At 56.2% G+C, this 25519-nt stretch overlaps 1 protein-coding gene across 1 annotated transcript; it reads right to left on the bottom strand.

Moving 5' to 3' along the window:
- On the bottom strand, positions 1-25519 carry TRAP1 (TNF receptor associated protein 1). The gene is made up of 18 exons (XM_084270986.1): positions 25426-25519; positions 20702-20869; positions 19471-19553; positions 18516-18656; positions 10637-10708; positions 9749-9909; positions 8473-8582; positions 8230-8303; positions 5847-6002; positions 5628-5748; positions 5432-5501; positions 3719-3866; positions 3093-3278; positions 2652-2790; positions 2174-2259; positions 1504-1649; positions 1069-1141; positions 1-826 (listed from the first exon to the last, which is right to left on the bottom strand). Exons 1-18 carry the CDS (start codon positions 25499-25501, stop codon positions 725-727), a joined length of 2112 nt encoding a protein of 703 aa, XP_084127112.1. The 5' UTR covers positions 25502-25519; the 3' UTR covers positions 1-724.

The raw sequence follows: 25519 nt of genomic DNA, 5'->3' as shown, positions 1-25519 counted from the left end.
TGGAGGGGTCTGCAAAAGGAGTTTATTTATCATAAATACAGATCAGCTAGGCATGCAGGGTATGCCTCAGAAGAGGCAAAACCCCTGGAGACTCTCCAGAAAGCCACAGGCTGGGAAGCTCATTCCCAGTTACTTCCATGTCTCCACCCCAAGACCAGGATGAACTCAAGTATCCAGCAGCTCAGTGCCCTTTTCTGCCATGGGATGGTACTGACATGTTCCACCAACAGCATCTGCACCTGCTAACAGCAGCAATGCCAGCAAGGTCCTCCTGCCTCATCAGAGCTGGAGGCTTCTTAACAAGTTAATGAATCCTGCCAGTGCTTGTTCAGAGCACAGGGATGCAGTGGATGGGGGTGCAGTCACAGGCCTAGCTGGGGAGCTTGCTGTCAACACCTGTTTTGGGAAAGGCCACTTCTAGAAACAGTATGAAATGGGGCTCTTCAGGTGGGAGTCAGAAATTTGGGCACACTGTTTCAGCAGCAACCCCTGGGTTTTGTTCCCACTAAGAACAGGGCACTCTGAACAGGCTGGTGACACACAATCTACTAAATACAAGTGGCTCCTCAGTGCAGCCAGGGCTGGAAGTGCCCTGTGCTCTCCCTCTGCCACACGAGCCCCTGGCTGCACGGTGCCTGTGAGCAGACACAGTGACAGCTGACAGAGTGACTGTGCCTGGGGGAAGAGCTGTGAGCACAGAGTTCATCCTTCAGTCTGGGGGAGCTCAGTGTTTCTCCAGGATCCTGGTGAGCAGTTCGTTCAGCCGGCTCACCATGGGGCGGGGGTCCTCGTTCAGCCCTGCAGCTATCATGGCATTCTCATAGATCTGAAAAAGAGAGAGAGAAGAGAGCACTGAGCAGCAAAGCAAGCTGGGAGAGAAGTGAACATCACCCTGCAGGGCGTGCACGTCATATCTCAGCACTAGGTGTGTCTTCTGTGCCATCTGGAAGAACACACAGACCACAAGTACCAGGGGGTCCCACAGAAGGATGTGGTTCCTGCCATGCATGGTCTGCAGGTTGGCTCTGGGGAGGATGCTGGGGCTTCTGGAGAATGCCTGGCTCTCACCTGATCAAGTAACAGCTGGGCCAGATCAGGTTGACTGTCCTTTAGCTCATTAAGCTTCTTAATTAGAGCATGCCTGTAAGAGTGAGAGAGATCAACGTTGAGACTTGGTATTTTTGGACACGAGGAGAACTTTATTTCCAGAACAAGCAGCTAAGCCCAACGTGGGACAGAAGGTTCTACCTAAAGGTCAAAAGAGCTTCAATTTCCTTGCTCCTGTTCTGGGGCTTCTCTCCTACCCCATCCCTACAACCCCCATGGCCCTCAAGAGGGCTGGATGTAGGGTGTGAGGTGGTTCATGTTGACTGTGCCATGCAGCCTTGCAAACTAAGGCACATGCTGCACCTAACTGGGGTTGCTCTGCTGACTGGGAGCCTCTCAGCTGCTTCCATCCCAGCAAGCACGGGATGCCTCAGGGCTGGTAGGGACCCCCCTTACCCCGTGTTGATCTCCAGGGTGGGCTGCAGGAGCTGGGCACGCTCCTCTTGGGTCTTGGCCAACTGTTGCATGCGAAGGAAGTGGCGGGCAGCCCCCATCTCCAGCACAGTGATCATGGCAGGGTGGGTGTCCAGCCGGGTCGTCATCTGCAGTGGGACAAATGATCAGTGCTGGGATGGAAAATGCATGGGGGGTAGGAGTGGGGGATCTTCAGGGACTTGGGCTCTCCTCAGCACGGGTCCCTGCCAAGCCCTGCATGAGGTGCTGAAACCAGCAGGACACTGTGGGGCCAACACAGCCCCACTGGTCCACAGGCAGCAGCTCGCTGCTGGAGCCAAAGCACTCCTTGCAGATAAGCCTTTCTGGGCCACAGGCAAGACCTTCTCCAGCCTGTTGTTCTGCTAACCTGAGCATGAGCTAGTAAAATGGGCTTTGCTCATTACACATCAAGATGTGATTCTTCCTCTGCCACGCTGCCCATCCAAATGACAAATGCCAGCATTCACACCACTTACAGCAAGGAGGCACGGAGTAGAAAGATTTCCCTCAGGGTCCAAAGAAAAATCTGCAGCAGCACATCCCCAATCACCCACCATCTTCTTTCCCTGGATGATGGTCTGAACTCTCCACTGATCCCCTGTACTCAGTTACCCAGGCACAGAACACCCACCTTCACACCGGTGACTCGAGAGCCTAAGGCATTTCTCATCCAGGCCATCAGATCCTCAGCATCCTTCTCTGCCAGACGTTCTGCAGCTGGCAAGGGAAAGAGGGCACATCTGAGCAGGCATCTGACACGTGCCAGCTTTACTCCTGAGCTCAGACCCTCCCACACTTTTCACATGGGCTCTTGAGGAAACGGGAAGGCAGCGTCACTCAGCACACACCCCCAGACTGTGCCATACCCAGACCAGGCAGGCTTGTGCCCTGCCAGGTCCTGCCTGCTGCTCTCAGGGCACCAGACTTTTAACCTGGTGTTAAAAGTCAAATGATGGAAACTCTCCCCAAAGGAAAGGGATCTGCAAGCACTGCGAGCTGCCTCAGAGCATGAGAATGGCAGGATGGAAAGGAGCACTCAGGAGCTCAAGAGCACAGGAGGTGGTACCCTCACCAGCTGGCACAGAGCAGCCAGGTGAGGCTCACGGTACCTGGGCGGCTCTCCTCAAACTTCTCTTCCTTAAAGTGATCAACAACAATGTCTGTCTCCACAGAGATCAGCTTCTTTTTATCAAACTCCCGAAGGTGCAAGAGAGTCAGCTCATCAAACTGCTCATAGCAGAAGAGGACCTGTGCCAAAAAAGGGATGGTAACATGTTGTTTGGGACTCAACAGCACTTCCTCCTTCCCAAGGCAATTCTGCAGCAAGAGCAGCACAAAGGAAACTAGCAGGTTCAACCCCATGGTGCCACTGCTCAGGGCCCCAAACGAAAGCAAACCTCTGGAGGGCTTTGTTCCCATGGATGGCAGGTCTGTGGCTGAACAAGTCCTGCTGCCCCAGGGAAGTGAGACCCAGCGCTCACTCTAGCCCTGAAAAAGCCACCTTGCAGCAGCTGAGGGTGTTCCCCTGGAACTGAACACTGCTCACCCACCTCTGTGTCCTTTTTCTTCACGGCCTCAAAGTAGGGGGAGTGCTGGGCCAGGTGCCGGTTGGGTGCACACAGGTAGTAGATGTTCCTGCTCCCCGCCTTCATGCGCGAGGCGTAGTCAGGCAGGCTGGTCAGCTGGCCCGCGGGCAGGGCAGACGACTCGTACCGTAGTAACTTCGCTATGTCCTCCTGGAAGAAATGTGCTCCTCAGACTACAGCCACCACCTCACTACTCCCAGCCCCAAAACATCCCCTTGGTAGCATGCAGGGCTGTTTGCAGCGCTGCAGAAAGGCTCCGGGGGACTCAGAGTCCCTCCTTTCCTGCTCCAGATATTAAGGACGTAAGAAGTGTGACCTGGACAGGATGTATGTCAGACTCTCCTGGAAATGGGAATCCAGGCAGAGGACAACAGGAGGGGTAAAGGCGTGCTTCAGGGAGGGCTGACAACATACAGTGCAGGTACCAGGACTCTGCAGTGTCTCAAATTACGCAGGAAGCAGCACCCCATCAGAAAGAGGGAAAGAACTTGTAGGTCTTGTCAGACCCAGGGACCAAATTACTGGCACTTAAGGTTCACCAAGAAGTAGCAGTCCCCTTCAGCCCACTGTTAGGAGCCAGTACTCTTTACCTTGACATCCTGCTCTGCTATCGTGACAATCCCCTCTCTCATGAACATCCCATACTCCTCAAAGAATTTGGCATATTTCTCAGGGTCCTTCTTGCTCTGGTCAATGAAGAACTTGATCAACCTCTTCTGCAAAACATCTCGAAGCTTCCTGCAGCAGGAACAAGTCTTTTTAAAGACAGCTGCTAGACCAAGACAAGAGATTTGGGATGAACATCTCTCTCCCCATGCAGTGTTTTAGTGGTGTGTTTGCAAACATGAGGAAAAAGAAGAAACCCCAGAAACCTCCTCTCCCTCACAGTTCTCCATCTGTTCTGTATCTGAGCCAGGAGCAGGTCTTGAGCAGGGGAGACAGTTAGGGCTGTGGTACAGATGTACTGCTGAAGGGCAAGTCTGCAGTAACTCTGTGATGCTGCAGCCCATAACCAACTGTGCATGGGGCATCTGCCTCTCCCTCAGCTACCACCCTTCAACACGGGCAGGAAGCAGCTACAGCAGGGTTACACTTGGAGGAGCCTTTTCTGAAGGCCTGAAAATCCACTGTGAAGCAAACAGGGTGGCTGCAGCGAAGGGAGAGAGGCATTCCACCTGCTGTAGAGCACAGAGCCAGCCATCACACCCAACGAGGTACCAGCCCCAACGCTAAGGAGTAAGAGCCTACTCTTACACTCCCTTCAAGTTCCAACACTGGCAGATGTTTGTGAGGGGACTTGAAGGTCAGAAAGTCAAGAAAAACCAAAGCCAGGTTTGCATTTGGTGCTGAGGCCCAGCGCTGAGGCCTGGCGGAGCTGAGGCCTGGTGGAGCTCCGCCGGGCCTCAGCAGCAAATGCAAACCTGGGGCTGGCTCTTAGCCTTGGACAAACCTGTGTGTGAGCACAGCAGAGCTCTGAAGCCAGTCTGGAGACAACTGTGCTGTTAGAAGACCTACACGTAAAACAGGGTGACACTGCAGCATGGGCCCAGCTTCTTAGTCCTGACACCTGGCTTACTGTTTGGTTTTGTTCTCCAAACCACTCAATGGTGCAGAACAGACACATTAAATAGCAAATCTGCTGCTGCTGCTGCAAAGCAGAGATACCCAAAGGCAGCTCAGGGCACCAGGGGCACGCGGCAGCAGATTGTATGACACAGGACACTGCTCCACGTCTCCAGATCACAGAATCACAGGGGTTGGAAGGGACCCCCAGAGCCCATCAGGTCCAAACCCTTGCCAAAGCAGCTCCCCAGCCCCAGACGGGGCTGGAATCTCTCCAGAGATGGAGACTCCACACCCCCTGGGCAGCCTGTCCCAGGGCTCCCTCACCCTCCCTGGGGAAAAGTTCTTCCCCATGTTGCTGTGGAACTCCCTGTGCTCCAACTTGCAGCCATTGCCCCTTGTCCTGTCCCCACAGACACTGAAAAGGGGCTGCCCATTTCCCCCTGCATCCCATCCTTCAGATATTGATATATTCTTTTCTCCAGGTTGAACAGCCCCAGCTCACTCAGCCTTTCCTCACAGGGGAGATGCTCCTGCCCCTGGAGCAGCTGGCTCCAGGCCCCTGTGACCAGCATGGCTGAGAAACAACTCACTGGATACACTACAGAAACTCTCGAGGATGGAAATGCTGCAGGTTGCATGCCAGGTCCCCCCAGGTCCCTCTATCCTCCAGTGTCCCCTCCTTGACCAGCAAGCAGCCAAAGAGCCTCAGCAGCCCACGGGCTCTGCCTTTTGATTACCTGATAAGGGCACTCTCCTGCAGCAGCTCCCTGCTGAGGTTCAGGGGTATATCCTCACTGTCCACAACACCTGGAAAACAGAGTGACCCTTGAGCAGCGAGTGAGACACAGGTGCTGGGCTCAGGAAGGTGGCCCTTGGCCTCATCCCCTGTGGAAGCACTGGCCCAAGCCCACAGTCCCTGGTCCCTGCACACACCTCTAAGAAAGCGCAGCCATTTGGGCAGGATGTCGGCAGCTTTGGTCTGGATGAGAATTTTGCGGCTGTAGAGAGCAACGCTGGAGCCCAGTTCCCTGCTGATGTCAAACATGGAGGGTTTCTGCAGGAACAAGAGGCAGAGGGGCCGTGGCAGCACCGTGCAGGGTGCCCAGCAGCACAGCACGCTGCGGTCTTGGCTCTCTTCCCTAGGGAACCTACTTGCTCAGGCACGTAGAAGACGCTGCGGATGTTGAGGGGAGCGTCGGTCTTGTAGTGCAGCACGTAGCGGGGCTTGTCGTGAGCCTGGGCGATGAAGCGGTAGAACTCCTCGTGCTGCCACTCGCCGATGTCCTTGGGCTCCAGCATCCAGAGCGCCTGTGGAGGAGCAGGGAGATGAGGCCCTGTCAGCTCTCAATGCCTTAGGGCTTCTTCTTTTAGAGTTACACTTTCCTTCCAGGGTGCTAGAGCAAGGACACAGGAGCTTCCAAACAGATGGACTCCTCAGCAGAGCCTGAGGGTAGCGGGATGTATTATCACAGGCTAACAGGTCAGCCCCTCAGCGATCTCAGCCCCCCTCCCACAGAGGCTGTCATGCCCAGCAGCTCATGTATGGCTGTTTAGCCCAAAACCAGAAGGGTTTTGATGGCTAACATCCATCATCTCACCCCTGCTACTGGCCGGTACTTTTTCACACAGCCACAGGGTAACCAAAGCCATGAGCTCCAGACCAGGTCCACGAGCTCCAGACCAGGTCCATGAGCTCCAGACCAGGTCCACGAGCTCCAGACCAGGTCCACGAGCTCCAGATCAGGTCCACGAGCTCCAGACCAGGTCCACGAGCTCCAGACCAGGTCCACGAGCTCCAGACCAGGTCCACGAGCTCCAGACCAGGTCCACGAGCTCCAGACCAGGTCCCTTCCCGTGGCCACACTGCCCACCTGCTGCTGCTGAACTCCCCAGTGCATTCTGGAGCATTCCACCCACGCTCACACTGCATTTAAGACTTCCAGACCTCAGCAGAAGACTCGCATCTAGCAAAGACGTGGTAGGTTCTGCCCATCTAATGAGCATGGGGACTCAGCTACAAACTTCTCATCTCCAGCTGGGTGAAGCCCACTACACACCTTCCCACTCAAGCCCTGACAAATGACAGGAGAAATCACTGGCAGAGCACCCAGGCTGCTTGTCCAAGGAATGGCCATACTTCTTAAAGCCTCCTCTGCCTCCAAGACTCGCTCCACAAGCTGCTTCACAGCATTACCAGCACACTCAAGTGTTCTGGGCGGGGTTGCAGGTAGGATTATGGACTCAACTGGTTTCTAAGGCTCTCTACACCCTCCCTTAGGTACAGTGCTGCTTTCCCAGGGGGTTACTCATAGCTACAGTTATCAGTCAGACCAGAGAAGCCTCTACCTCTGCACTGTCAGCTACGTGGCAACCAGTCAAGAGCTTATCTAGGAAAATCCACACCAGGGAACTACCCATGTGCTAGTTTAGAGTGAACTGGTGTTAATGTGAGGACAGACACAAACCCAAGATCCTGGATAAAGAAAAGGCCTGAACTGGGAGCATAATGAGAAGAAAGCTCTGGCTGTACCCCAAGGGAAAGCTGACTTTCTGGTAAGAAGATAAAATACATGGGTCTGTCTCAGGGCACTTCACCCTTTGCTCTAGCACTGCTCTTCTCTAGGGAGTCCCTTCCACTGACTGCCAGGCAGAAAGAGCACACAGCTGTCTAAACCCATTTCTGGATTTGTAATTTAAGGAAAACAGCTAGAAAGCCTTTGGAACAGAAACACTACGATGGAGGCATCCAAATTAGTATCAGTGACTAATAACACCAATTACAGAACCTGAGATAAATTAACATGAGAAAATATTTAAGTGCAGCCTCAAAGTCTGTGCATTCAGTGCCACACACCAGGAAACAACAACCCCCACCCCCCCAGGCTCTCTTTAGGTTAGGAAGTTTGAACCAACCAGAAAAGGAGAAGTTGGAGGAAAATTAATCACAGAGTTTTGTTTTAAAGAACATTTAATTTCTCCTAGATGGTTCCTGCAATTGCTCCAAGACCTTCTGACCAAAAGGGCTCTGGCTGCTATATAATTTTAAGCAGTCAGAAAAGGCCAGTATTGAGCAGCACTCAGCTGAGAGCTGGGAAGAACATCAGGCTGCAAGCTGAGCCCCAAGGAAGCCCAGCCAGTCACTGGCACCAGCCACCCAGTGCTGAAGGACAGAGAGAGCTGCAGCAAGAGGTGTCAGCACATCAGTGACATGAGCAATCCCCCTGTCACCTGGCTTAAAGTTAAAGTATTATACAGCACTGAGAATCATTCTAATGAAGGGAAAATGCAGAAGTTACCTGTGGATACAGACTGCCTTGTTAATCTGCAAGGATTCTCTCTGATAAACACCAACAAGCAGTTCCAGGAATGGCTTCTGCTGGATTGCCTCCTTTTGCTGCAATTAACTGCTCACTACAGGGTCTGTGATATCTGTGCAATCCCCCTCCCTAATTTCTAGGGACACCAGTGGCTTTGTTCTGCTTCCCATCTCCAGTGGAGGATCACAAAGCGACCTGCCTGCAGCCCTCCTGCTCACCTGTAACGTGTTAATTCTCCTCCCGTTGAGGTACAGTGGGAAGCTGATGAAGTTGCTGTATTTTGTCACCACCTCTGGAAGGGAAAGAAAACACAGAAGAGTCAGGTTCATGAAATTTCTTAAAAGGAGGGGAAAGGTGTTGCAGGAGAGGAAAAGGGCTGTGAATTCACCTCCCGCTGGAGGGGCAGCGACAGACTCCACGCTGCCCCACAGCAGGTCACAGCACTTCCCTCCCACACTCACCCTTGACTCGGTCTTCGCTTGCAAACTCCTTGCAGTCTTCTTTGAGATGTATGATAATCTTAGTCCCAGTTCTGACACCAGATGCTTCTGCAATCTCAAACATTCCTGACCTGGGATTAGACACAGACCCTGTGTCAGCCCAGGTCTCAGGTACATCCGTGGTGGGACATGGAAATACCTTATTAAGCTCAGAGCACAGTGCTTGGGCACCAAGAGGAACAGCAAAACATCTCAAATGCCTGAGTGCTCTCCTGAGAGGCTCCCCAGCCAAAACCTGTGGCTGTGGTCCCTTGAGACCCAAGCCCCAGGACACCCCGCTCTGCAGGGACCAGAAGCAACCACCCTTCACACAAAGCTCAGGCTGTGAGAGCCTGCAGCTCCTCTCCTGCACTTCCTACAGCTCCTACACTCCCTACAGAGCCTGCAACACCCCAGCTCTGCCCATCTCCCTGGATGCCTCTGACTTGTTTGCGGGCGCTCGCGCGGAGCCCGGCTGGCGCACACAGGAACTGGTTGGGCTGAAAGCAGCCGTGCTCTGCTGGCAGCAGCTCGTCCTGGATGACCATTCCTGCCCTACTGCTGAGTGAATGCCACGTGGGGATCAACCCCTGGTGACCCAGGGGACAGGCAGCAGCAGCAATGACAGCCAAGCAAGCTTGCACAGCCTACAGCAGCACAGATCGCAGTGCAAGGCAGCCTGCTGCCCAAGACAGTCTGATGTCTCAGCTTCAAGCTGTGTTTTTGGAGAATTTAAATAAGTAAGTACTTTATTCCTAGGAGATTTTAGGGGGATGCAGGGCTTTTCACCCCAGGAGCTCCAATTTCAACATGGTCCAGCAGCCATCACAAACTGGCAACCTCAAGGAGAAAGAGCAAAGGGTGAGCACAGAGATCCCTTGGCAGGAGACATGTGCCTATAGAGCCACAGCACTGTGTGCATCCTCAAGCAAAAACCAAGGGCAGGACTAGTCCAAAGAGATGGCATTTGTCTCTCTAGCCCTGGGTGCTGCTAAGATGAATGGCAGCAGGCAAGGAACAGGAGAGGCAGGCAGGCTCTCTTCATCCACAACACACCTGCTCTGACAAGCCAGGTTTGTCCTGGAGGTCTGCAGCCCAGTGCATCTGGCCACACTTGGTTAGGGTGTACAACCTGAGCAGGATCCAGGCCTGGGCACGACAAGCCAGCCAAGCCCTGACTTGCTCTGCACAGCTTTCAGTCCAGGCCTGGTCTGCACACAGCCCCCTGCCACCCTTCCATCCCATCCTGCAGCCTTACCCATCCGAAGACCAGTGGTAGCCTGGGCTCCCTGGCTCTGCAGACTGTGAGAACACCTCCACTTTATCAGCCACCATGAAAGCTGAGTAGAAGCCTACCCCAAACTGGCCGATGATTTTACTGCTGGCTTCAGCTTGGCTCTGCAGAGCATCTAGAAAAGCCTGGGGATGGAAACCAGTGTGCAGTGACTCAGGTACCATTGCAAGGCTGCCACCCATCTTCCAGGTGGGTTCCTCCAAGCACCAAAGCAGCCCTGCACCAGGTACCACAGGCCTGGCAGTGCAGGACCCCCATCCCACACCTCTGTGTCAGCACTTTGAGGAGGTTGCCCAAGGAAAAGGGCTTCTCCCACAAAGACTGCACCTCTGAGAAGGGGAGCATCGCTTAGGGCAACACTTGTGGCCACCAGCAGCCAATGAAAACAAGTGAGGGCTCAATCAGGGGCACAAAACCTTCAAATGGTGACTCCAGGGATGAAAAATAAACCAGAACTAAATCCAGGACATGTATCTAACAGCTTGGCAGCATGGTGACAGAGCTGCTGCCCTCCCGGGCACAGGGGGAGCACTGAGGGGACACATGCCCCTCTGTAACGATGGTCTGGGGAGGAAGGGGGTTGCTGTTGGGAATGAGGGCAGCCAGGTGCCACAGCATTACACACAGGGCCCACAAGTGCTGCTTGGGCACCATGGGCCTCCCACAGCAGAGACCATGAAGAGCTGGAAGGCTCCACAGGCAGGTTTCACCTTCCAAGAAGGGTGTCACTTCATGGCTGGGCTGGGGGCCAAGGGGTGAAATGGAATGAGAAATTACTGGGAGGACAAAAGTGATTGTTACTGGGGAGGACTTTTCCAAGGGGGCAGGAAGGGAGATCTCAGCCCACGTTACCTTAGAGCCTGATCGAGCAATGGTACCGAGGTTGGAAACCAGCTCCTCCCGGGTCATCCCAACACCTGTGTCCTGCAAGGAAACAGCAGCTGGAGCTGAAGTATCAGCAGAGAAGCCTTGCTCTAGCAACCAGCCCCCAGGCCTGCCTCTGCCTGCCACTCTGCCCCAGCCAGCCAGGCAGTAAGCACAACAGCAGACGTCCCTCTGTGCCCCCACCTGCACATGGTCAGGACGGTGGATGCAGAAGGCACAGAGCCCCAGGGGACAGACAGCAACAGCTGCCCGATGGGCAGGAACCACCCGAGCCCTTCACTGAGAGAAAGCAAAGCCATGTCAGGACAGGCTGGTTCCTATACCCCTCCAAAAGCACAGAGGACAAGAGTGCTGGAAAGAGATCTCATCCCAGCCCAGCCTGGCTGTGCCAGGCACCATGCACAGAGATGGTTCCCATTCCCAAACAGACCCGCAGCAGCGCCGCGAGAAGCAGCTGGAGAACCGATGCCCTCACACCAGGGACCAGTGGCAGAGCAGTCAGTCCTTTAACTCCCAGGTACTGCAGACCCTATAAGCACCACGTTCACTGATCTCCATGTATTTGTCTTTCCCTTGCTCCTCTCCCCCTCACATCATGCTTTGCAAGACTCTAGAACATCAGTGTCCAGGTCCCTGAGCGCTGGGTGCTGTGGTGCCTGTGGGAATGGACCAACCCCAGCACTCCTCACAGTGCTCTGTCCAGGCTTTGAAGGCACATGGCTTGGTGTCATCCCCAGTTTAATCCAGATCTGCACTGCTGTGTGCAGGTAAACACCCCCCTGCTGCTAGCACACACCTCTCAGCCAGCAGACCCCACAGCAGTACCATCTGGAAAAGGCTGCAGCAAGCCATGGAGTAAGCTGAAACCTCATTTGTTGCCACAAAGCATTTGCACTACCCCAAGCCAACATGGGTAACAGCAAAGCCCAGCTCGAAACGGCCACCCTCTCACACAGGACCCCAACAAAAGTCCTTCCCATGCTTGGCTCCCATGTATTTCCAGACTTGCTCCACACACACCTTGCACAGAAGTGAAGTGCAGGCTAACACCACCCAGCCACCACTTCTGAAAACCACGGGCTGGCCCAGCAGCTTCTTTGTCACCAGAAGCCACCTGAGAACCTGCCCTCTCAGTTTCCCTGAGCTGCTCCATGAAGCAGCGGTGGCAGCGTGAAAATCCCAGACTCAGAGGGGTTGGAAGGGACCCCCAGAGCCCATGGGGTCCAACCCCCTGCCAAAGCAGCTCCCCAGCTCATATTGCACAGGGCGGCGTCCAGACGGGGCTGGAATCTCTCCAGAGATGGAGACTCCACACCCCCTGGGCAGCCTGTCCCAGGGCTCCCTCACCCTCCCTGGGGAAAAGTTCTTCCCCATGTTGCTGTGGAACTCCCTGTGCTCCAACTTGCAGCCATTGCCCCTTGTCCTGTCCCCACAGACACTGAAAAGGGGCTGCCCATTTCCCCCTGCATCCCATCCTTCAGATATTGATAAACATTAATCAGGTCCCCCCTTAGTCTTCTTCTCTCCAGGCTGAACAGCCCCAGCTCACTCAGCCTTTCCTCACAGGGGAGATGCTCCAGGCCCTTCATCATCTCCGTAGCCTCCTCTGGACTCTCTCCAGGAGATCCCTGTCTGTTTCATCCCAGGGAAGCAGAGAAATCAGCCAAGTGAAGGGCAATTCTCACCCATGGGAGCTCAGCTCTGCCCAAGCACCCACAAGTGCAGCTGTCCTGTCACACACAATGGGTGCTGTTAATGGGGAGGGTGGAATTAGGCAGGTAGGAGCCAGCAAAGCGAGCTGGAGTGGAACTGGCTGCTGCTGGCTGGCTGGGAGGTGGGATGCCGGAGCGACCGCCGGCACAGCGCACCTCTGGCACCCACACAGGGCACCGTGCTGGCTCATCCACTCACCAAGCAAGGCAACAGCAGTAGGTGTTTTTTAATCCCGTGTTTAACTTCACTGAAGGATCAATCTGTGCTCAGCTTGTGAGGGCAGCGAGCGAGGGGCCGTGTGGGTCAGTCACTTCTCTGCGTAGCCGCCGCCGATGGCCCAGCAGCACCTTCCCCGGGTTCGCTGTGGAAGGGCCAGGCAGGCATCGTGCCTGGCAGGAGGGATGATGCCCACTGAACCTCAGCAGCGGGAGATGAAAAGCCAGGAAAAACAGGGTATGGCAAAAGCTCAGGAATCTGCCATGGTCCCTTCCCCCAGGGAAGAAAAAGCCAGAAAGAAAAGTTTTCAGCATCTGGTTCAGGTTTTTGTTCATGCCAGACTCTGAACAGAGCTCTTAACTCCTCTGATCCACTCCTATTTATAGCACAGCATGTCATTCCCAAATTCCAGTATGTTAAAAAAAAATAAATGAACCCTACCCCATACATTTATTTGGCTATTGAATTCCAAATCCCCTGCCAAACCTTCTGCAAAATGCTTAATGGCAATTCCTGGACACCACTTCCACGGGGGTGACTGGCAACAAAAAGAGCAGGGCTCAGGTTTGGGCTGCTCCCCCAGCAGCAGGACAAGGGAAAACAGCCCTTGTGAGAGGCCAGAGCAGGGTCCTGGCACAGCAGACACTCCTGGCTGCAGGGAAACACCTGGGTGGGTGAGGATGAAAACGCTGTGGAGATTCAAAGGGCTCTTGCAGGGTGAGCGTTTCCTGCAGCTGGCCTGGCACTGCGCTGCTCCGCTGCCTCACCAGATGGTGCTGCTCTGGGGAACGGGAGGGAAGCAGCAGCAAGAGGGGAGCTGAGCTCCTGCAGAGCAGGCCCTCCTCAGCCACGGGAAGCAAGAGAACCAGCCACGGGCAGACACAAGTGTTGGCCACACCAGCTCCCTGGAATCCAAGGATTCCCCTGCACAGGGGGCTCTGCACCACACAGGCTGCTGCTTGGCCCCAGGCATCTTCACCAGGAGCCACCATGCCATGGCACAACCCTCTGCAGACAGTTTGTACCCCAGATTGGCTGCCATGGCCCAACCATCAGCACCACGACCTTTCTCACCCTGCAGACAGCTTCCAGCACTCCCTTCAGCCTGCAAGCAGTTCCACCAGGCTGAGAACAGCCACTGCACTTACACGTAAGAGCAGGAAGCAAATCGCACGTGGGCGGCTTCACAGATCACAAGACGTGAGGGTTGTGCTGAGAGGGTGATGAAGGGCCAAATGCTACCCCACAGCTTGGAGACACCAACCACTGGACACCCTGAGGACACTCCACAGGTTCACTCTGCTGCAGCTCAGCACAACAACAATCGACTCGCCTGGTTGAATTTCCCCTGAGACTTCTTAGGGTGCAGAGTTCACCACCTGGATCCCCCCCTGCTCCTCTGCAGGACACACAGCACACTACAGACCTTCACCCCATCTTCTGAGGGTCTGTGAGGAGCACTGCAGCCATGCCTGCTGAACTACAGGTCTAAACCAGCATCTCCCTGAAGAGACAGCAGCTGAACATCAATTTTCAGCACGGTTTCTGTGTGTGGAGCCCTCCCAGGGGCCAGGCCTGCTGGGCAACTGCTTGGGACCTTTGTGCTTTCCCTGCACTTTGTTCTAACCTCTGTGGTGTGGGTGCTGGACTTCTGCAAACAGAAACTGTTCTGTGTAAGGAGGGCTGGGTACCTGCTGGGCTCCCACCGTGGAACAGTCTGTGGTTGCTGCACAGCCCTGTGAACCTCTGTCTTTCCTGACAGAGAGCTGAGCAAAGACCTTGGGCCCCACTGAGTGTCCGGTCGAGTCAGCCAGTGCCCAGATGTCTTGGTAAAGCAAACACAAACTGTGTGTAATTACAGCAGCAAATCCAGTTTAAAGCAACAAATGGCTCAATTTAGCTGGTAAGGAAGAATGTAGGGGATGTAAGATCTTTGCTCATTACCTGAGTCCACCTGAAGGTGCTGCAGAGCCCTGTTACACCAAACATTCCACTAACTAAGCAGTAGCTGCTGCCTGTGCCACACAGGCAGCCAGAGGTGTGTGTCTGATGGATTGGTCATGTTGCTTTGCTGCAAAATGAGCACTGAAACACTCCTTTCAGCCCAAAATCTCCACAGGGTATCAGAAGAACACTGCCTACATGAGTAAGGACACGCTGCTTTCACCAGCTGAGAAAATCCCCCAATGTCCAACTAGCCAGTGTTCCCTGTTACTGAGCTACCTTGCTTCAGGAGACTCAAAACCCACAAGGGCAGGACAGCAGCTGCCCTAGAGCAGCGTTCTGGGCTAGAACTACCACCTGCAGCAGCAGCCCAGAGAAGAAAAGGCACAGTAAGACCAATAGATACAGACACAGGGTGATCCCAGCCCAGGACATGGAAGCTGTCCTGAGCAGGGTGCCTGAGCTTGTCTTTCCAGTACCCCACGTTAACAGTACTTTGAACAGCACTGAGCACTGCCACAGGCTCAGCCTCACCTACCCAGGTGGGCTGCCTGGTGTTCAGAGAAGTACTTCCTTTGGTCTGCTCTGAACCTCCCTGTTTAACTGTGACCTGTTTGTACTCTGGCATGCAGGGAAAGGAAAGATTTCACACACTCCCTTCCCCAGGCTGCAGGTTATTTGAGATACACTCATATTTCTGGACAATGCAAAAACTGGAAGCTCTAACCCACCCCTACAACCAGCAGCCCATCCCTGCAAGCTTAATTCCACGTAAGGCTTGTCCAGACACAGCTTTACTCCTCCACCTCCACCTGCATTATTGCCCATGTTCCACTCCCCTGGTCCCCCCAAGCCTCAGTGGGAGCTGGAAGCTGTGATGCCACACACAGCTAAGGACATAACCTCCTCCCTGCCACAGCCTGGCCACGCAGGGGGCTGCCAGGACACCACCCTGCACAGAGGGGGCTGCCAGCTCCCCAGCCACACCAAGCTCTGCTGGACACAAGGGTGCATCTGCATTGAACAGCTCCCTGTCAGAGGCTCTGGGCAGCCCAGTGGTCGTTGCAGTCAGCAGAGACCTGCCCAGTGACACAGGGAGCCGCTGCAGGGAGAAGTGGTGTGTGCAGTCATTCTAACTGCTCCCAAACACAGCAAACTTGCTACTTCACTGTTTTGGATGCTGGTACCAGTGAGAAGAGAGCACAGCAAGGAGAGCTGAGCAGCCCAAGCCCTGGCAGCAAGGATGCTGCTCACCCGTGTTCACTCCCGCTCCCTCCTTTGGTGACAGCAGCTATCAGCCCTGCAAATATTTCCAACCACCTCACCTAAGCTGCTGGCACTGTTCTAAGTCCTCAGCACTGGCAACGAGCAGGGCTCCATCCCACCAGCTCACACAAGCACAGGGGTACCACCAGACCCTCGCAGCAGGACAGCAGAGTACCAGCCACACCAACTGTGCTGCAGCCGACCAGCCGGCCATGGACCTGCACAACAGCCTTGTGCAGGTGCTGAAGGAGAGGTCTGCCTTCATGGGGCTTTGGGATCTGTAAGGGGTTCTCTGCTCCTGCCTCAAAGGGTCTGAAACCACATCTGCAAAGCCTCAGCATGCAGAACTGCAGAGCTCTGCAGATCTGTCCTCTCTGAAAACATCCCCCCCCTAACATTTTCAAGTGGATTTTCCAAAGAGATCTGACCTTGCAGGCAGTGGCTGCTACCAGCTGGAGCTGTCCTAGAAACAGAATGAGACAGTTTTCAAAGGGCTGGAGGAAGCTGGGGAATCTGCTAGAACAGTGGGACCTGGGTGAGGGAGCTGAGGTGGTACAATTGGGTGGACCAGACAGCAAACCTTTCCTTCAACACAAACACCACTCAGCAGTGCTTAGGTGGGACACCCCTGAATGAGGGCATCAGTTCTCACTCTTGCTATGCTTACAGCTGAAATCAGGTCCTGGCAGGGAAGAATTGCAGCCACTACACTGAGATGAACATGGTCCTTTACTGTAGTGAGGTATCCACTCCCCTTAGGAATGGAGGGCGTCACACATCACAGACCTGCCTCTTCTCAACCGGTGAGACACGTGAGATGGATGCTACAGGGCTTGGAAAGGGAGAGATCCAGATGATCCAGGGGCCAAGAGCAGCATGAAGATCTGAGGACAAGGACCTAGAAGTCAGTGAGACAACAGGACCCTTCCAGAAAACAGCTGAGGTGACTGTTGCTACAGATCACACACAAGGGACCCGCTGCTTCTGGCCTGAGAGAGTCCAGGAAACAACTCAGTGCCTGAGGGGCAGGTCCATCTCTGCCTCAATCCTCACAGGGGGTTTTGTCCCTTTTTTTTTTGGTTCCTTCACATTCCCCAAAGGCAGGGAAATGTTCTGAGCAAGGCTTGCTGAAAGGCACTGCTACAGGCAGTGGGTTTCTTCGTGAGGTTATAAATAAACCCTCTGCTGGGGGTAAGGAGCTTTGGGCACTACTGAGACAAGCCTATTAACAGAGATTGGAGTGGCTGCCCTCTCCCCTCTGCAGAGCACAGTGCTGCTGCACTCAAAAGCTCCCTAGTTCAGATTCATTTAGTGGCATTAGAGATGCACAGGCAGCCAGGGAGGGGTTATAAAGAGACAAATCCCTAACATATCTAATTGGGCATGACATCAAAGGCACCCTGTCTGCAAGGTGGGACAGGTCTCTGGGCCAAACTGCTCAAGGAGGGCACAGCTTCCAGAGAGACGGGGCACGAGCTGGAAGGGTGTCTTGAGGGGTTCAGAAACTATGTCATATGCTGTCATCTCAAAAGGGAAAGACAGGGCTCACCCCCCCCCACTTGGGGCTAATCAAGAGCTCGTTAAAGAACCGGTGTCAGACAGCAGCCAGGAAAAGGCAGTAGCCACAGGAGCAGCAGAGCCGGTCTGAGAACCTTTGGGTTGACGATCACGTTGCCCACTGACAATCACTGACTTCCCCATGGCAACTGCAGCTGCTTGTTCTGCAGAGAAACACGACTGGAAGGTGACTGAGCTGCCTCCAACAGCAATTGTTTCTGTGCCACGTGCAGAGCTGCCTGCTTGATGTGCACCCCATCAGCGCTGGACGTGCTGCAGCCAGCCTTCACCCGCAGCCTGCCTCATGCTCTGCCCTCCTGAGACAGCTCATGGCTACACTCCTGCAGCTGACACTGATCCACGAGGAAGGATAGCAGTTTGCCACCTCTGCATTAAGAACTTTGCCAAGAAAACACCAAAACTGACCCCCTCAGCCTCCCACCCTGAGCAGCAGCCACGACCAGAAGCCGTACACAGAGAGAAGGACCAGCCCCACCTGCCCTCATCGCACCGAGACCTGCGAGTCAGCAACCTTACACTGACTGCCCCCCTCCTGCTGAACATTCTGTCAAATGCCAGGGCTGCAGAAAGGAGCACAGACAAGTGCAACCTAGAATCCCACACAAATGTTGGGGCAGAGCCTCAGCATCAGCTGCACTGGCCTGTTCCACAGGAGGAGGAGACAATCAGCAATGGGAAGTTCTTCTCGCCACCCCAGCATCTCCCAGCAACTGAGGCAAGAGGGAAGGTCTGCCAGTGACCATGTACAGAGGTGCCAGGATTCCTTCCCAAAAGGTCAGGATGAAAGCAGACACACCACCTTTCCACTAGTGGGAAACACACACACAACCTGAGAAGTGCCCAGAAAAGGAACTGGGAGAAAAGCTCCTGGTTGGTTCTAACAGGGAGGGAAGGAGCAGCAAATTTTCCTGTGGGGACAAGTGAGGAGCAGCTAAATTGGAGGTTTCTTATCAAATCCTGAGGTTACAACCTCATAAGCCAGAGTCCAGCTGAGGACAGAACACTTCTGTAGGCAGGCTTGGGAATCCAAGGGACTGTGCTGCTACCCAGCTTCCCCCCATCTTCCCCAGACAAAGGCCAGGGATAAGAGCAGCAGAGAGCAATGCTCTCCTGGTACCAGAGGAGGTACCTGGATTGTGATGGTTCCTTTCCTGCTGTCTGTCTGCAGATGGATCTCCATCTCTGGCAAGGCCTTCCCTTCTGCCACCAGCCGGTGCCGCAGCTTCTCCAGCGCGTCGCTGCCGTTGGAGATCAGCTCCCGGATAAACACCTGTGGACAAGACACAACCTGACCCTGCAGCCTGGAACCCCACAGACCTGGGGAGTCCCCACCTCCTCACAAACCAATCCCCAGCTCGCTAGAGAAAGTCCTTGTGTCTCCTCATCACCTGCCAGGAGAGCAGCTTGTCTGAGCCCAACGCGCGCGCTCCGAGGCGCAGAGTCACCAGGCCATGTGTACACATTGTTCTGGAAACGTGTTTTCCAGGTGTCTTGGGGTAACTTCACCCAAGGAAACATGGCTTGCTAACAGCACAGGACTTGCTGGGAAACTGAGCTGGTATCCAGAGAATCTCCTGAGTTGGGACCCATCAGGACCATCAAGTCCAGCTCCTGGCTCCCCCCAGGCCCAGCCCAGCACAGGACCGAGTGCATCATCCAGATGCTTCTTGCCCTCAGCCCAGCTTGGGGCTGTGACCCCCTCCCTGGGGAGCCTGTGCCAGTGCTTGACCCCCTCTCAGTACAGAACCCCTTCCTGACACCCAGCCTGAACCTCCCCTGTCACAGCTTCATGCTGTTCCCTCAGGTTCTGTCCCTGGTCCCCAAAAAGAGGGGATCAGCACCTGCCCCTTTGCCCACCCCTGTCAGAAAGCCACAGACCACGATGAGGTCTCTCCTCAGCTTCCTCTTCTCCAGGCTGAACAAACCCAAGGACTTCCCCTCCAGACCTTTCCCCATCCTCATGGCCCTCCTCTGGACACTGGCCAGCAGCTGGCATTCTCCAGCTCAAGCATTCTGGAGTTACCCCTTGGCAGACAGAGAGCTTTGCCAACAGAAAGTCACCCAGCAAGCAGCAGGTGCCTCACCTCCTTCTCTGAGTACAAGGATCGGGCAACAATGTCCAGCAGTTTCTTCGTTTCAGCCTGAAACTCATGTTTAGAGGCTGCCCCTAGAATAAAATCACAAACACACCTTTAAGGCACTTTACCAGGGTCTTGGGAAGAAAGGCCAAACCACAGCCTTGCTGTGTGCTTCAAAAGCCTGAAGCAGGATGGGACCCAGGCAGCTGTGACCTCGAAGATGCTGCTGGTGGTGTTGTTTACACACCATCCTGAGGCAGCACACTTTGCCAAGCACTCACCTGGCCTCTGCAACTCAACTCCTGGCACACAGACCTCAAGCAAGGGAAAGCTTGTAGTACCTGCACGTTGCTCTCCATGCCTGGACCACTGCTGGTACAGGAGCAGTGAAAGGTGACTCCCCTTGCCCCTAACACGTGGCTCCAAGCAACCCCCACTGCTCTCCTGTACTGAGCCTGTGGTTTATAGCCTGCCTGCCTTCCATACTCTTCCTTGGCTCAGCTTTCAAGGGACCCATCTACACATGCTCTGCTCCACGAGCTCCTCCAGCCAGGCAGCTGTTCCCCGTGCCCAAAGGATACTCACAGCCTCCAGCGGGCCCAGGCAGATCTCATGGGGCTCTGTGGAGCAGGCAGGGCAGGACAGACCTACAGCCACCCACACTGCCATGCCTTGCTGGTGACAGGGACAGGGGTGAAGCCAGGGTGTGGACAGCAACCCCAACCCCACTGCAGGCTTCAGATCCTGCCAGTCTCAAAAGCAGCTGCCAAAGAAACTGCAGGAGCCTGGAGCTGAGATGCTATTTCTGTGCTTGAATAACTCACATGACTTTCCTTGAAGGCACCTCTGCCTGGACATGGGCAAAGCAATTCCTCCTGTCTAACAGCAGGATTAGACCTCCAGGATCCACAGCAAGGACCTGGGCAGGCACAGTTTGCTTCTGGGACAAAAAGTCTCTTTTTAAGTAAATTCTAGTGTCTGTGGAGCTGTGACCAGTTGCCTGGCTGAGTCTACAGATGCAGCTTCTTCTCACAGTCTCACTGGCCTCTTTTCTCAGTGAAGGTCACCCCAATTTACAGGTTCCACTGCTGGGGAGGTGACAGTGCAATTCAGATTCAGCTGGGATGAGATGCCCAAGACCTCCAGCAGCAGGAACACTAGCAGAGGGCTCAGACACCCTGAGGGTGAGGGCACAGCTGCCCGTGCCCCAGGAGTGACCCCACAAGCTGGTCCCTACCTTCCACGTTCTCGGTGTCGCTGATGAGGGTGTGCAGGGGCTCCTCCTCCTTGCTCTCAGCTGTCGGTGTGCTGTAGGTCCGGATGGTGGCACTGCTGGTGGCAGGAACGCTGTGCCAGAGGCTCCAAGGCCGGGCTCTCTGCCTGTGGAGACATGCTGCTCCTTTTGCTAGGGGACACAGGTATTTCAGTATCAACCACAAGGATCAGCAGCAAGAGGAGTGCTCAGTAAAGGTCCCAATTAAGCAGTTCCCTGGGCAGTCACGCTGCCCAAGCAAGGCTGAAGTCCCTTTCCAACCAACACCCACCATTCCCTCCTGGCATCGCTTGCCCTGCCTAAGAAGGGCAAGTTGCTACTTCAGACCATCTCCTCTGAACTAAAACTCCAGCCAGAAGACAAGTAGTAGCTTTCACAATGAATTAACCAGGGAGGAAGGGGCAGTTTGTGCCTTTTCTTGCTGTTACCTGGCCAAGCTGAAGAGAACAGGGAAGCCCTGAACTCCCACGTTCCTGCCAGCACAACCACGAAAGCCCAGCCCAGGCACAGCAACCTGAAGATGCCTCTGCTGCACAGACACTTCTCTGGATGCTGTACCACACAACACCTACCATCAGGCAGCCCTCCAGACACCAGGACTCAGTTCCTCCTGCTCTCTTTCCAGACACCAGCTCCACTCCTCCACGTAAGAACGAGCCTGGCCAGCCTGCTCCAGCCCCACCAGCCTTACAGCAGTCAGGATCTGCCCCTCAGCTGCCCAAGCACAGGGGTTACAAGTGCCAGCAAAGCCAGTGACAAGCAGCACAGGCAGCAGGGAAGCCACCAGCAGGGAACAGGAGAGACGAGCCAGGGAACAGCCCTGTGCAGGACCAGGACCCCCCATTCTCCTCCTTCCACTGTGCCCAGCAAACTGTCTTTTCTCTGCTGGGGGGTAACCCAAAGCCAAACCTGGCCACAAAACAGCCACTTACAGCACTGGGGAGCTCTGCCCAAAGCCAGCTGCTTGCTGCCCTTTCTGAAGCACAGTCAGCACGGCCTGTGCAGAGCCCACAGGTTGTGGATACAGTTGGAGCTGATGAGCTTAAAGGTCTTTCCCCACCTCAGGGGTGTTGTGATCCAGTTCTGGGGACTGGCAGCAGCTTGGCCTTCCCCAGCCCCACAGCAGCTGCTTTTTGCCCCCAGCACTGGCAGCCCATGGAGAGAGAGAGATGGAGAGAGAGACCTGTGCTGGGGCAGGTCTGCTGGGAGTGGGGGCTTGTGACCCTGTGGGGCACCAGGCTGGAGCAGTCTGGGCCTGGGGGACTGAGACATTCTGTGATGTGTGAGTGTCCCCATAGCAGTGCCCCACGCTGGGGCAGCTGGGGGAGAGCTGGAGCCCCTCAGGAAAGGCCTCAGGGTGGAGAAGTTCCTGGAGGACTGTCTGCTGTGGGTGGGACCCCAGGGTGCAGCAGGGAAGGGTGGGAGGAATGCCCCTCCCCAGCTAAGGGGGAGAACATCTCATGAGGAACTGACCCAGCCCCCCTTCCCCCAGTCCCTGTCCCTCCCTGTGCCACAGTGGGGGGCAGAAGGGAGCGAAATCCTGGCTGAAGTGCAGTCTGCTGAGCAGGGAGGGGTGGGGGGAGCTGCTCTGAGATCTGCTCCCACTTCTCATCCCCTGACTCTGGTGTCACTGGGGGTGCAGGGCAGGGCCATCAACCAGAGAGTTTCTGTCCTTTGGTCTGTGCTGAGTCTGTTCTGCCCATGACACTGACTGTGGGCTGATCTCTCCCTGTTCTTATCTCCACTCCTCAGCCTCTCAGTATCTATTTTCTCCCCTGCCCAGCTGGGAAGGGCAGTGACAGAGTGGCTTTGGTGGCACCTGGCCTCCAGCCAGGGTCAAGGAAAGGAGCCAAACCCCACACCCAGGCTGCAAGAGGCATGTTTCCAAGGCATGCTTTCATAAAGGGATGGGTACAAAGCCCCCAGAGACTGAACTGAGGGCTGCTGGCATGGCCAGTCCCTGCAGTGCACCTCAGACCTCCCTGGAAACAGCTGCTCTAGCAGACCACAGCCCTCCAGCCCAGCTGGCATGCTGGGAGAGCCCAGCTCCCTCCTGAGCCTCCCTCCTTGTCACAGTCCCCGACTGAACCATGTCCCAGCTCCTCCACTGACACCCCTCACCATCCTCCAGCTCATCTGGGGAGGTCTCAGCCTCCTGCCCACCACAGCACAGTCACCCAGAACAGGTCTTGCTGGGCTCCCACTCACCCCAGATCAGGTACCTGTGGACCCCTGAGCCTGACCACTGCTCCTGGGCCATCCCTCATCCCCAGGAGCTGCCCGAGGAGGCTGTCAGCCCCCACTCTTCCTCCTCTGTGAACCAAGATGCACTTTGCCAGCCAGAAGCTTCAATGACCCCCCAGTCATCCTGCCCACAAAGAGAAGAGCCCACAAACAGCTCTGACACCTCCTACAGCCAGAACTGCTCTGTGCCACAGCTCCACAGCACCCTCACAGGGTGTGCTCAGCACCCCCCCTCTGACTGCATGGGGGGGCTCAGGCAGGACCCTGCACTCCTTATCCCCCCTCTGACTGCCAGGGGGGGCTCAGGCAGGACCCTGCACTCCTTATCCCCCCTCTGACTGCCAGGGGGGGCTCAGGCAGGACCCTGCACTCTCCATCCCCCCTCTGACTGCATGGGGGCCTCAGGCAGGACCCTGCACTCCTTATCCCCCCTCTGACTGCCAGGGGGGGCTCAGGCAGGACCCTGCACTCCTTATCCCCCCTCTGACTGCCAGGGGGGCTCAGGCAGGACCCTGTGAAGGGAGCAGCCCTGGGGCCAGGAGCAGAGCAGCAGGGCACTCGCCAGGTGGCTGTTGGGCCTGAGGCAGCCCAGGGTTCACCCACTTTACACAGGTATTTAATGTGTGCTCCATATTCCATGCTGGTTTTAGGCTGGGTGCTGTAGGACACTCTGAAACACCCACACTTGTACCTACACACACATTTCCTGAGCAGCAGAGATAGAAGAGGGAATGTTGCTCTGTCCCTGGCCCCAGGAGCCAGGGCAGCAGCTCAGTGCTCATCCCAAGGCCACTTCCATCCCCACTCACCAGGCAGCCAGGCCCCAGAGCCAACAAAGGCCACACACACTATCTGACTCCAGAAACCACAGCTGCCTGTGACTGATGATGGACATTTTTGTCTCCTTGCCTTTATAAAGCTCGATAATAAATCCCTGCCAATCAAGTTCCAAGCTGTGCAATGTTTGGTCTGATCACCCTTAATTAAGGGCCCATCCTGTGCCAGGCAGAGACCAGGCTCAGTAAGGCCAGGCTGCAGCTTCTGCAGACCCAGCCCTTGGCTGCCCCGCAGGGAAAGTCAGAGATTCTGAGGATAAATACTCAATTAACTCTAATCCACTGAGTTACAGGGTAAAGTGACACCCAGGATGAGCCCAGGAAGCAAACTCTAAAGACCAAGGTGCAAACAAAGGGATGGCTTTCACCCTGCTGGAGCAAATCAGGTCTCTGATATCGAGCTAATCAAACACTGAGCTCTACCCCAAACCTCCCAACCTGCACCCCTGCCCCACCTGCAGCACAAAAGGTGGTGGGTGCCCACGTTGCTCTGCAGCTCCCAGTTCACTGGGAACCCCAAGAGCTCCTGTACACCCCACCAGAGAGCAGCATCGCTGATGGGGAACTCAGCACAGGGAAGAGGAAGACCCTTGGGCTCAGGGGCTCCTTCCATCCAGGCTCTGGGGTGTCTCTGGGATTCCCAAACCCAACCAGCCCCTGGGACACAGGCTCAGCCCAGACAAACACAGACCACAGAGCAGGACACGGCTCAGGACTCAGAGGGTAACTCAGGCCAGCAGAAGTGACCACAGCAGCCCAGCCACCGAGCCCCTGCCAGCACGAGGATGCTCCTGTGGAGAAGAGCACGGGCAGGAAGATGCTGCCAGCTCAGCTCTCCTGACCAGAAAGGTTTCTCTAGCTGGGAGCCAAATCCCGTAGGGAACAAGGGAGAAGAGTCCCTGGCTGAGCCACTGACAGCAACACCCCCCGAAGAGCCCTGAGCCCACACAGCCAGGAGAAGGCGCTGCCCGCGGCTGAGGGGAGGGCCGGGGATCCCCTCCCGCGTCCAAGAGCGGACACCGCCTCCCGCTGCGCCTAATTTCCACCCCTCAGTCCCTCTCCCCCTCGACCCCCGCGGGGGTTGCGGAACGCACCCCTGGCGCGGCACGGCCGGCGCAAGGGAGGCGCGGGGCCTGTCCCGGACGCGGATGCTGACAACCCCCGGGCTGCTCGGAAGCGGCGGCCGGCGGCACAACGCGACTGCCGCTCCGGCCCCGCTTGTCACGCCACCTCCGCGCCACCACCCGCAGGGAACGCGCAGCCCGCGGCGAGGAGCGGGTGACAGAGGAGGGAGCGCCGAGCCCGGCGGCCGGGAGAGGCCCCGGCAGCGCCCCTCACCCGGCCTCGGTTACCGGCCCCGGGCCCGGCCGGGCGGCGCCTCCGCGTTCCCCCAGCCCGGGCAACAGCGGCCGCCGGGCCGGGCTGCCCGCTGCCGGGGCGGCCGGGGCGGGGCGGGCCCGGAGGCCGCTGCAGCCCCGGGGCAGGCGGAGCAGCGGCGCGGCTGAGCCCGGCCGCCCCGGCAGGGCCCGGCCCCGGGCCCGTCCCTTCCCCGCACCCAGCCGCCCGGGGACGGCGGGGGGACGGCGCGGCGGGGCCGCCCCAGCTCACCTGCGGGCGAACGCAGCCCGAACCCGGCCCCGGCCGCCAGCAGAGCCGCCGCCGCCCGCCGCGCCGCCGCCGCCATGCCTCGCGCGCCCGCCGC

Source organism: Gallinula chloropus (assembly GCF_964237585.1).
Source record: "Gallinula chloropus genome assembly, chromosome: 15".
Lineage (NCBI taxonomy): Eukaryota > Metazoa > Chordata > Aves > Gruiformes > Rallidae > Gallinula > Gallinula chloropus.
The sequence above is the reverse complement of the archived record's forward strand: the minus strand, read 5'-3'. Positions and strand labels throughout refer to the sequence as shown.

Coding starts and splice junctions, on each gene's coding strand:
- TRAP1 (XM_084270986.1), bottom strand. CDS start 25,501: ATGGCGGCGGCGGCGCGGCGGGCGGCGGCGGCTCTGCTGGCGGCCGGG. Junction 2,260..2,651: donor GTTTGAGGAGAGCCGCCCAG/GTACCGTGAGCC, acceptor TTCCCTTGCCAG/CTGCAGAACGTCTGGCAGAG. Junction 1,650..2,173: donor CTCGAGTCACCGGTGTGAAG/GTGGGTGTTCTG, acceptor GTCCCACTGCAG/ATGACGACCCGGCTGGACAC.